General features: G+C 31.2%; 1 protein-coding gene across 1 annotated transcript; it reads left to right on the top strand.

Moving 5' to 3' along the window:
* The first annotated feature begins 7,232 nt into the window (after window positions 1–7,232).
* LOC111000369 (glucose-6-phosphatase 2) lies at window positions 7,233–11,888 on the top strand. Its single transcript, XM_022269772.2, has 7 exons — window positions 7,233–7,457; window positions 7,795–7,959; window positions 8,396–8,587; window positions 8,719–8,849; window positions 9,544–9,740; window positions 10,223–10,344; window positions 10,832–11,888. Exons 1-7 carry the CDS (start codon window positions 7,402–7,404, stop codon window positions 11,058–11,060), a joined length of 1,092 nt encoding a protein of 363 aa, XP_022125464.2. The 5' UTR covers window positions 7,233–7,401; the 3' UTR covers window positions 11,061–11,888.
* The last annotated feature ends 548 nt before the right edge of the window (window positions 11,889–12,436 follow it).

Here is a 12,436-nt window from a genome sequence, read left to right as displayed (position 1 = left end):
TTGTACTTTCTTGTTCCGCTTTGCATGTTCCCCGCCCATTTCCACTTTAGTTGTTTTAATTGCTTTTTGGAGCAAAGACTTGCTCGGTAGGATTCACGGGCGCACGCGCTAATTAAAGACTTAAGTTGTTGAGTTGGCGCCTGGTGACTCTAGAGTTGGCGCAACGAATAAAGTTACACTGCAACAGGTACTTCTTTTTTAATTTGTTTTTTTTATTATTACTATGTAGGTTAAGAAAATTGTAAATAGTATAATTGTAATCATTAATAAACATTAAAAACTTTCAAATCACATTTTTTGCTTGTTTATTTTATAAGCAGCAGAGCAGTGTTGGCCTAGTGGCTTCAGCGTGCGATTCTCATACCTGAGGTCGTAGGTTTGATCCCGGGCTGTGCACTAATGGACTTTAATTTTATAAATAATGTGCGCATTTAAAATATGCTCGAACGGTGAAGGATAACATCGTAAGGAAACCGACATGTCTTAGACCTAAAAAGTCGACGACGTGTGTCAGGCACTGGAGACAGATCACCTACTTGCCTATTAGATTTAAATATGATCATGAAACAGATTCAGAAATCTGAGGCCAAGACCTAAAAGAGGTTGTAGCGCCACTGATTTATTATTTTTTTATTTTATAATTAATAAATCTGTACGTACCTTTCTCATCAAATATAATTGTTAAACACATTTCTTATAAATCACAGTCGAACAAGCTTCCCAAATGACGTCAGTTAAGCATGATATCTATAGCTTGCTATCTGAATAAAGACTTTGAACTATTAAAACTATTTAAAATGTCTGATGTCACATTATGGAGCTTATTTTTATGTCCACATTTCGCTTTTTAGTTAATGCATTTCTTATTAGTCATTGAAGTAAAAAAATAATTTCAAAGGATGCGTATTGATTTATATTTATCAAGTAGGTAACTGGCAGTGTTGAGGTTACGATAGGTTCGATGCCTAATGACTTTCTTTTTATGTACAATTATATATTATTAAACATCTTAGGGTTAAAGAGTCATAATTAATAAATTACGAGGAAGAGAAATTATTAAGTAAATTTTAAGACTGAGATCATCTGATTTATATAAATATTATCAACGTTTCTAATAATTGACCAAAAACAAAGACTACTAGAGTTTTTAAAAATGGACCTAATAATACTTTTGAGCAAAAATATTATTCTGTTATTGGTTGGTATTATAATTAATATTAATTTGATAATGTAGTAATACATTTTAATGATAACATAGTGATAAAATCGACTATAATATACCAATGTAATATTATATGTAACTACAAAATAAACTACCTTTTAATTATGTCAAATAAATTTGCAAGACAATTTTGTACCATCTTGCAAACAAATTATCATTATTATACACACTATAACGCAATAAATACAGATTATGGTGTTAAAAAAGTTAACTCCATTGACAATAGACTATTATCACTTGTGCGCTGTCAAAACAGACAACGATTAAGCAATCCATTTTCGAAATAATAAAAAAGAGGGTCGCAGGTGCCCGTTCCGCCCCCACGCGGCAATTTGACAGACTATTTATCCGGATTTAGCCGGCTTAGGGGCGGATATAACCGGTTCTAAGTGGATAAATGAGAATTAACTTTGTTTTGATTTGTTAACCCGACAGTTATTTAGTCTAGCTGATACGGCGTTTTTAACTTGAAGTATAAATGAAATGTTATTGATATATAAACGGCCGGCAACCTATTCGTGAGCCCTCCGGCATTCAAATTAAAAAATCATTGATTCATATAGGTAACACAATGCACACTTATGAACATAAAAAAACAGAAATGTACTCTGCCACTCTTTTTGATCACCAAGTTTTTGTTTTGAGAGTTGATAGTGTCCATGCGTGGAAAACAAAAACATATTTTTGTCTCTTGCCAAAAATTGTAGTATCTTTGCAAGAGCATACAACAATTGTCTCTGTTTGTAGAAACAGCGTTTATTGCACGATAATAAAGTAAACCTTTGCGGTAAAGCACAAACCACATTTAAAAATAGCTAAGACAGTGTCTATAATCAGTTTAAGTTCCGTATATTTGATAACAAAACAAATAACTCGCGATCTCGTCTATTGCGAAAACTATCATAAGATTAAAAACAAGTCATGGCGCTACAACATTTTTAAGTCTGGGCCTCAGATTTCGGTATCCGTTTCATGGTCATTTGTCAAACTAGTAGGCTTGTAGGTGATCAGCCTCTTGTGCCTGACACACGGCATTTTTGGGTCTGAAGCAAGCAGGTTTACGATGTTTTCCTTCACAGGTCAAGCGAATATTAAATGCGCACATACAAACAGCACAACCAGGAATCGAACTTAAGACCTCAGCCATAAGAGTCGCACTACGCCACTGGGCCGACACTGCTTCGGCAATAATTTATTTACCTATATTTAAAAAATATCAAAGAGACAGTCAAATATTTTTCTCTATTAGCGGGACTTTCAACAAAAATTTAAAACGGGGATTTTCAAACACGACCCAAGAACCCTGTAGTAATAAAAATTAGGCAAATTCAAGGACAATAAACAAAAACATTGCTTTTACCTAATTTCCAAGCGTAACTAATTGCTTTGCGACAAAATGGTCGCCGCCCGAAGAGAAATTATTTTATTGACGTATTATTTTCACTTTACAGTAGTAAATTATTGTTATATTGCAACCCAGATACACTACCACACTTTACGGCCAGAAACAAAAAACCCTTTGCATTGTCTGTGCTGTTTTGGCGGCAACTTTGACAATTGCCAGGTCGTATTTCATTGTCTCATTTAAATCGTGGGTTGGTTAACGTCATAATTTTCTTATTGCTCTTAATAAAAAGTCATGACCATTAAAGTTATCATAAATTACTTTATAGTTACATAGAAACACGTCTAGTGTAGGTCCAAGCAGCGGAAAGGGACTCATTTAAATATTAATAATATACTTAAATTTAATCAAAAGGTAAATTTGTGATTTGTTTATTTTTAACAAAATGACAAATCCTCGACTGTGCCAATGTTTCTAAAACAGCTTAACAAATTTAAATTTTTCTACCTATTATGAATTTATTATAAATAATATAAGCATTATAAACTAAATCCAGACTATCAATTGGCCATGAGGCAAATAGACTTATTTTCTTAAGTAAATTCAATTGTTATTCCTAGAAGTGAACCCACGACATTGCTTGACTCAAAGACCGGGTACGGGGGAATATTACCTTGATATTAGATACTTACATAGCTGTAATCCTGTGTTAGAGCGAGATAGATAGAACGTGCCCCCTCAGGGAGGGGGGAGATTATATTTTAATACAATAATTCTATGTGATCATACGGCGTTTACGAGAAATGGGTCGGTGTACATGCAGGAAATATTGGCGGATATGTATTTATTAATTTTTTAAACTTTCGGATATGGGCCTTTGTTCTATCTAGTGTAGAATTTAGGTTTATAAAATTATTTACCTTCTATAAGTGGGCTGTAACATAATTAATATAATAACCTTTTTAGGTTTGGACTTTAGAGTTCTTTATCTGTTTAATGATCATTTGTCAATCTAATCCTGTGCCTGACAGACGCCGTCGAATTCTTTGTCTGTAACCCCCAAACCCAATAACCGATATCAATCCACGTTTTACCGTCTGACATAGACATATTCATCCAAATATTGATAAAAGTGTGCCAATAACCAATCGACGGATTGTAATAGCCATCTGTCGGTACAAGTTATCCATGGTAAGTCAGATCGGTGTATGTGGATAGATCTTTGTATGAAAATGACAGTTCAACTGTGCCAATATCTTATCTTAAGTATTCCTTTTCCCAAAAAAGAATTACTAACGTTATTTAGTCTAGTACGGGGAAATTGCAGCTGAAGTTTGTTCCGAGTATTAACATTGTGCTTCTGTTCTATTCTAGTAAACTTATCACTATTTTTGTATACATACATAATATTTTCATAAATATATTGCGAGGGAAAGCTAAGTATATTAATTTTCCCTACATTTTAAATTATAGATCGCACAAACGATTTAGTACGTACTCAGACCCAGTACTAAGTAACTAATATCGAATAACATAGCATTCTTAAGACAACTTTATCTTAAGATATATCTCGCGGACATTATTTCCATAATTCCGTCCCAATGTTCAAAGATTAAATTTGCTGAAAGTCAGTTTATTCGCGCCTCGAGTACCCCGGGCAACGTAAGTGCTGTTTTTGTTTGCTTTGCAGAAATTGATAGGCTTTTGTTTACCATATTATATTTCTTTATGTGTAAATTATATTTATATAGAAGCTAATTTGTTTTGTGTCTTACAAGTGTAATATATAGTAGATATGCTATTTAGTACTTTTTATGGTTGAAAATATAATATCTATGGTATAGTACATGCCCTATTACAATAAATATATAAATAGCACCTATTCTTGTAGGACATACCCGACTTTCTAGAAGTTTCTCAGAACAGGGCGTGTTCTTGACATGCTTATAAAGACAGCATAGACATAACATTTATAACTAACAAAACACACACCTAGAAACACACACAATAAGAATTATTTAAAAAATAAAGAAAATATCAATTTTTTTTAATGAACAAGGTATGTTTTAAATGTAATTCGTGTGTACTGTGGTTGTAATTAGCCCTGGCTTAACATTATGCTTGTATTTAAAAGTGGCATGTCAAACGTGATAATCATAAATTATATAATATATCTTGGCATGTTGTTAAATATTTCACTAACTTCTGTAGGCATAAGGACTTTATGTTGTTTTTTTTAAAAGGCAAGGTTGGAGGTTCCAAGGGGATAAAGGAGGAAAAGAGAACCTTGCTTGGCACCAATCGTATTAATATAATAGATAAGGGGAAAAAATCTATTATATTCATTTTTATTCGGATTAGATTACAGTGAGACGAAGGATTGTTTAATTAGTTTCCTCTATGTTCTCTGTATTTTCTTGCTGTTTCGGCTTGTTAAAATATTTTTGTTTTATTTTATTTATAAGTTGTAAAACAACGTGAATGCAATATTATATATTTATGCTGTCTCTGATACTATCATAACATATGTTCGCAGAGTGAATTCACAGTAGCGATATTGTGTTTATTATGTATCTAATTTGTATGTACATTATTATATTTATTTAAATGTTTCTCCACATTGTCGCATTGGCATTGGCTGTAAAGATAACGTGTGTATTTGTGACATAAATATAAAAATTATATAAGAAAATGTGACATCTCAAATTTAAGACTCATATACGTCGATCGTATTAGAACATAAGCAAGTGAGCAAGGGAAAAAATTAAACAAGCGACCACAAAATATAAATAAAACTAAAACTAGTAGTTTTATTTACATGGGCGGCGGTATCACATACCATCAGGTGAGCCTCCTGCCCGTTTTCCTCCTGTTCTATAAAAAAAACTAAATATAAACTTAAACCTAATTAAGGGCATGATAAACAAACGTACGTAATTAAATTGTAAGAGTGAGACAGCCTATTCACTGGACTATTAAAAGTAGCAAATAAGGGAGTCGTTATACAGTACGTATAGAAGTCTTTTGGTTCTAGTTACTCTAGGATTATAATGGAAAAGGAAAAAAATGTTGATAGAGAGAAGACACCAAATTAATATTTGTAAATTTCGGTATTGTATATTAAAAATAAAAAATAAATTTTGGAGCTTAATAATGTTTAATATTTGTCCTAGATCGAGTATGCTTCACACAAAATAACCTCTAATCTATTCATTTACGTGAATTAAGAAGAACCTTTGTCGCTGATCCTACAGCTACCATAGTATAATACTCAATTATTAAAACAATAATCCAGCTTCACTGGCCTCGGGGGTTTAACGCCATCTAGTGGCGATTAGCGCGTCCAACCCGCGATTTCACGAAATTATTTTGCTTTCATTTTAAAGAAAAATTCAAAGGATTTTCTTGCATCCACTGTGAAAATAAAAATCTAATTTCCTTATTTAAAGATAAATGAGGCTATGGTTAGGTGGTGTGGAGGTGGTACGCTATTTATTTATAACATATTTTACACCTATTTGTTGAGTTTGAACCAGACAAAATGTTAAGTAATGATTACAAATTTCTAATATATGTGTATTCATATCTATATCAAATAGGCCGTTCTAAAGGCCGGCAAAGCACTTGCGAGCCTTCTGCAAGTGTGTCTAAGGGCAGCGGACACTAATTGACCTCCAGCCCGTTAACCCACGGTTTTAAAAGAAAGTTTTCAAGTGACTTTTACTTAGTATAAACCATTTGGCTATATTTTGGCCATATGATTATTAAATTAAGAAAAACCATTTTTTTTTATATACAGAATACTACCATATGACTCAAAAGAACATACAGTAATTAGAGAAATTTAAAAAATGATTTTATTAGTCAGTTCTCTTATCAAAGGCGTAAAGCGGGCGAGTGGAATAGGTAAAACACTCTCCCACGCTCTAAGTTCTAAAAAATAATCTCGGACTCTTAGTTTTTCATTATCTTAAACAAGAGAAGTGCATACTTTAAATGGAGGCGATGAGTTCGTCGGTAGAATTTTTATGTTTGGTCAGAATATAGATTATAGATATACGAAATCAAAGCAAAAAGGTGATAACAGATAAGAGTCGTTTTATTAAATATACATTAAGAAAGTTTTGTTTTAATATATATAAAATTGTTCAAATAAAGAAAACTGTTTGTCTCCTTTAAATAATCTTTAACAATTAACATAAAGTGGCATCTATTATTGAGTAGCCTTAGCTGCTAAAAAACAAATTTAATAATTTACATATAATAACGTGATTGTCACAATAACTTGTTTTGTCAATTTTATTTAATTACAACAATTGTGTCTTCCAAAATTAATTAAAGTGTCATAAGCTGAGCAATGCCATCTTTGATTAAGTAGCGTATAGTAAAAATGATTTCTTTAACCTTATACTTTTGTATCAAACCGCTAGATGTCGCATGGTCACAATTAATATTTGCCATATTCATTTACGGCACTTTTACGGCAGCAAACATTAATACTAAGCAATATTGTGAATTTTATTTAATATTTATATCTGCAATCAAATAAAAATTTACATTTTCTTATTCCAATAGTCAGAAAATCTGTTAATGATACAAAATTTGACAACAAAATAATCAATAAATGAATTCAATATGACATTGACATTGAAAAATTTTCAAATTTCAATTTTCAGTGTGCCGGCCGCCGTGTGACATTTAATAGGGCGACTTATTTAAATTCCAATTTCCAGTAATATTTGTTTGATCTTCGATGTTTTTACACACACAAAATGTTTTAAATTGAAGTAAATATTTTAACATCTCTTAAAGTTGTGAAAAAGAAATCGGAACCATGAAGGAACATTTGTACGCACTCGGAGTTACCTGCATCCAACTTATCCAATATTGGTAATATTATTGATTTTTCCTTTCTGTTGCTTTTTATTTTCTAAATGTTAATGGATATATATATTTCTGAGAGACTGATTTATTACAAAAGCCCTTTTGAGAACTATTTTTACTATTTTTATTAGCCCACATATACTAGCTGATAATTATGTAGATATTCCATAATGACAAAAAAAGGATATAAGCTTTTTTAAATAATATAGCACAAGAAAACTAATAAACTTTCTGAATTACAAAGAGAATTCTAAAAATAGAAATTTATTATCACATTATTCCTCAAACTATTTATAACAGTGAACTAGTAATTATACTGACAATATTTTATAAAATTTTCCAGGTGCTCAGATTATGCTCCATTCTTAGAGCAAGTGAACAATTTCTATAATCCAAACAATGTACTCGATATATTGTTCCCAGTTATATCATTTGTGGACTCTGTATTTGCTTCACAGCTCTTACTTGTCACATCATTTGGTGGCTGGCTAAATTGCATATTAAAATGGTATGTAAAAGATTTTTCAATAATCGAATTTGCTTTTAAAGAAATATATTCAAATGCACTTGTCAACATGCAATAATTAATAAAAAACTGGGTTTTCCTACTCCTTAGAATTTGTAATGGTTATTTTCTCTTGGTAATTTTAAATTTATCTCTAGTTCTCTCTATCCCTGTAGTTCAAAATTATTGTGAGTCAAGTGTACTTTCAATGGCATTGTTCTACTGTAACTAATAAATTATTCACCAAGTTCATTGGAGCATTATACAGACTACATTTTTTTTTGTTTTTAAGTAAGTCTTCTGTTATTTCCAATGCAAAAACACATGTTTAACTCTGAATAAAACCCTCTGCAAAATCACTTACCTAGTTGGGGGATGTATTTCTGTTATTAATTTTATTTCTTTTGATCAATGCATTATCGTTCAAAATTTTTTTCAGGTGGTTCCTAGAAGACAGACCATACTGGTGGGTCCAAGAAACAAACTACTATATAGGATCTGAAAGGCCTAAGTTGTTACAAACATCTCAAACATGTGAAACGGGGCCAGGAAATCCTTCTGGGCATACAGCTACTGCAGCTTCCGTTCTAGTTCTTGCTATTATGTGGATTTCTCACATTTTTAATGATCGGTAAGCAACATTAACCAGTATGCTTTATTCTTATCAAGTTTAGAAGATATGTAAAGGTCTTTTGCTTAAAAAGGGATCTTATTTATGTACAATTAGTAGGTAAAATATATAATTATTGAAATTATTTTCAGCAAATGGAAGACGTCTATTTGGAAGTATGCCGTATACCCATTGTTTGGAAGTCTACTGATTAGTGTGATGTTGGCAAGGATGTACATAGGTACACACTTTCCACACCAGTGTATTATAGGAGCAATAATTGGTAATATATGTTTATGTTATAAATAAATAAAAATTATTTTATATTACTGGACTGATTTAAAAAATTTTTTGGATAAGTATCTTACAAAAGCTACATGAAGCAACTAAAGCTCAAGGTTTTAATTTGTCCTAATCTCTGGAACTACAAACACTTATTTTTGTTGGTCAATTTGTAAAATAGCTAACTATATAAAATAAACAAGAGCAGTGTTGGCCTAGTGGCTTCAGCGTGCGACTCTCATACCTGAGGTCGTAGGTTCGATCCCCGGCTGTGCACCAAAGGACTTTCTTTCTATGTGCGCATTTAACATTTGCTCGAATGGTGAAGGAAAACTTCGTGAGGAAACCGACATGTCTTAGATCCAAAAAGTCGACGACGTGTGTCAGGCACTGGAGGCTGATCACCTACTTGCCTATTATTTTAAAAATTATCATGAAACAGATACAAAAATCTGAGGCCAAGACCTAAAGAGGTTGTAGCGCCACGGATTTTTTTTATATAAAATAAACTAGGTTACAATATATAAATATAATACAGTTTGAGGAATCCTTTAATTACAAATTTATATTCAGCATACTGTGGACATTAAAGATATATTTTAGTACTACGAGTAACAAAATCTATGAAAATTAGTAAATTATTATAATTTTCTCAGCTCGCACAATTAATTATCGACTATGCCTTTTTATTTCAGGTGCGTTCCTGGCTCCAGCACTATGCATATATATATCGGATCCCTATATATGGCAATATGGCTCCTACTTGAAATATTCACCAAAGCAATCAATTAAATTTCACATGACATGCGCAGTGACAGCTATTGCAATGTGTCTCGTTGCATTTTATACATTGGTATTGAGTGGAATTGATCCCGAATATACTGTGAGATTGGTAAGTGAATTTATAACAAAAATATAATATACAAAACAATTATATTTTATACAAGGTTATATAATTATATTTTAATAATATATTGTTCAAAATAAAAAAAAATTGTTTGTTTTTTCTAATTTATCTTAACTTAAGTTTAAATCAAGTGTTATGATTCTTACAATACTTCATATAATTGTAATTTTATAGCCACAGCCAGATTTAAACGCCGCATTGTCACAACAATTCGCATGAAGTGACCATGCGTTGACTATTGATAAATATAGCCATTTCAAATTATCTACTATCGTTATACATTTCGAGATTATAGACTACCTTTACAGAGAAAACTAATTAAAATATTTAAAGAAAAACTCTTTTTTACGGAATATAGTTATATATTGTAATTAAATTTAAATATGTAATCTGTAAAGTGATTTTCTTTAAATGTGTAGAAGTTATGTTAATAAAAGACAATACTATAATTAAAATATATTTATTAGGCTTTCCGTTGGTGTGATAATCCAGAAGACATCCATGTTTCAACAACTCCAATGTTCGCAATGGTCCAATGCACGGGTGCAATGCTCGGATGGTCTATGTTCGTTACTCCAGCCGTTGCGAGGTAAGTTATTTATGATTCGCATATATATATTTATGATATTTTATATATATAGTGATCAAATTTAGTGTTAAGTACTCTTAAATAATAAAGATTGGATTTGGTGCTAAAGTACTTTTTCTCAAATTGTGTATTCAGTCCTCTTTATTAATAAATATTGGATTTACTGTGATATCTATGTCTATATTTAGTACTCTATCGTCTCTTTTGGTCATATTGTGTTTATTCATTAATTTTTAATGAATATTTATGATTTATTATTACTTACTAACATTGAATAATGAAAAAAAAATGAGTGTTTTCTATCCTGACTGTTATCCCTGATATATTAGATTCGATCCCCGACAGTGCAGATTAGCAATCGCTCGATCGGCGAAGGAAAACATCGTATGGAAACCGGATAAGACCTAACGCCTACTTGCCTTTTTGTTTGATAAATGATTTTAAAGTCTACTGATTATTTTTAAATTATATTGATTGATCTTTTCAGATTTCGCCACGACACATACAAGAGATCGTTCGTAGTTTCAGCCCTTTTGACTTTTGTTATAACTTACGGATTGCGCTGCGCAGAAGCATCTATACCCGATGACAACATTACGACATTTTATTCACTGAATTTCATCATAAACATCATAAAACCACTTCTCTATCTGAGAGTATTGCCAGAGTTGTCGATGTTGCCGTTCAAGGACAAACCTCAAAATTATTTTAAATAAAAATGGCGACGGAATTGCGCGGTGTTTAATATCAAATTTATACCAAATATATCTTAAATGTATGGCTCATACTTAAGTATAAAAAATAGAATAATGTGTTGAAAAAAAAATATGGCAACAAAAAAAATCGATGTTGTGGTACTGCATTTAAAATATGTGTCTATTCTAAGCACAAAGATGCTGAATTAACCAGTAGCTGAGTCTGTATTGAAATAAGGATTACCCCCAGTTTATAAAAAAATAGCACTTTTTAATTAAAGTACTTTTCGTCTATTTCTCTCAAACTGATGAAAAGAAAGAGATGAGTACTTTTTAAATTAAAGTACTTTTCGTCTCTTTTTCTCAAACTGATGAAAAGAAACAAATTAGTATTTTTTAAATTAAAGTACTGATGAAAAAAAAGATAAGTACTTTTTTAAAAGGGAGCAATTTATAAATAAGGGGGTAAATCAATCAGTGTGATATTTAAGACATAATTGTAAGCCTTCGGGTTTTTTTATCTCGGTTAAGCTATCCTATTTTAGTTAAATTTACAGTGTTATTAATTTAATTTTGTTAAAACCAATTGTTTCAATTTAAAATAGCGTTTTTTATTTATATTGTTTTTATGACAAAGTTTATTGAGCTATTATTAGTTATAATTTTGAGCTTATGACAAATTAATCTCGAATGATTGTGTGTAGACTTAATTATGCATAGAAACTACAAATTTACCTTGTTGAAATTTAGATCCATACATGATAAATGATGTGATTTAAAAATAAACTTTCTTTTAAGTATATAAGATTTGTGAATCTAAACCTTCCAGGGTGCTATAAAAAAATTCATTCAGTTATTTATATATACATTCTAAAACAATGTGTATGCCTAAAAATACAAGAAAATTTGACATCACAAATTTAACAAATATCACATCAATTACATTAGAACTTAAGCAATATATCAAAGGAAAAAACACAAAATAAACAAAAATAAAATAAAACAAAATAATAATAAATAAAACTAACATTAAATTCAAATCGGTCCCGCTTTTTAAGGCAAGTTCAGTGATATACACACGTACAGTAAAATTATAAATATATAAAATTTATTCTGTGTCGGTAGCTGTATAGGGAGCGGTCAAGTATTAGGCAGCGCCATTTTTGGAGATATTTGAAGCTCCGCCCATGTAACAGTTTCTGTAAAACCCTAGTAAAATGTACCGTGACGATGTTACCATATTTATCTATGTCAGGATAATATGGCGTCCACTAGAAAGTTGCTAAAATATCATTGTTATTGCGTTAATGTTATCAATGTTATACTTCTTTTGGCGCGTTCAGGAAAAATGAGAATAAATTTGTACGATGCGCGCGCACACCGTCACAAAAAGCGGA

Source organism: Pieris rapae, chromosome 15 (genome assembly GCF_905147795.1).
Source record: "Pieris rapae chromosome 15, ilPieRapa1.1, whole genome shotgun sequence".
In the NCBI taxonomy this organism is placed as follows: domain Eukaryota; kingdom Metazoa; phylum Arthropoda; class Insecta; order Lepidoptera; family Pieridae; genus Pieris; species Pieris rapae.
This window is presented reverse-complemented; position numbering and strand designations above follow the sequence as displayed.

What these genes read in the sequence shown, in the direction of transcription:
- LOC111000369 (XM_022269772.2), top strand. Translation starts at nt 7,402, where the DNA reads ATGAAGGAACATTTGTACGCACTCGGAGTTACCTGCATCCAACTTATC. An exon ending in CTAAATTGCATATTAAAATG is followed by an intron (nt 7,960 to 8,395) that starts GTATGTAAAAGA and finishes AATTTTTTTCAG; the next exon opens with GTGGTTCCTAGAAGACAGAC. An exon ending in TCTCACATTTTTAATGATCG is followed by an intron (nt 8,588 to 8,718) that starts GTAAGCAACATT and finishes AATTATTTTCAG; the next exon opens with CAAATGGAAGACGTCTATTT.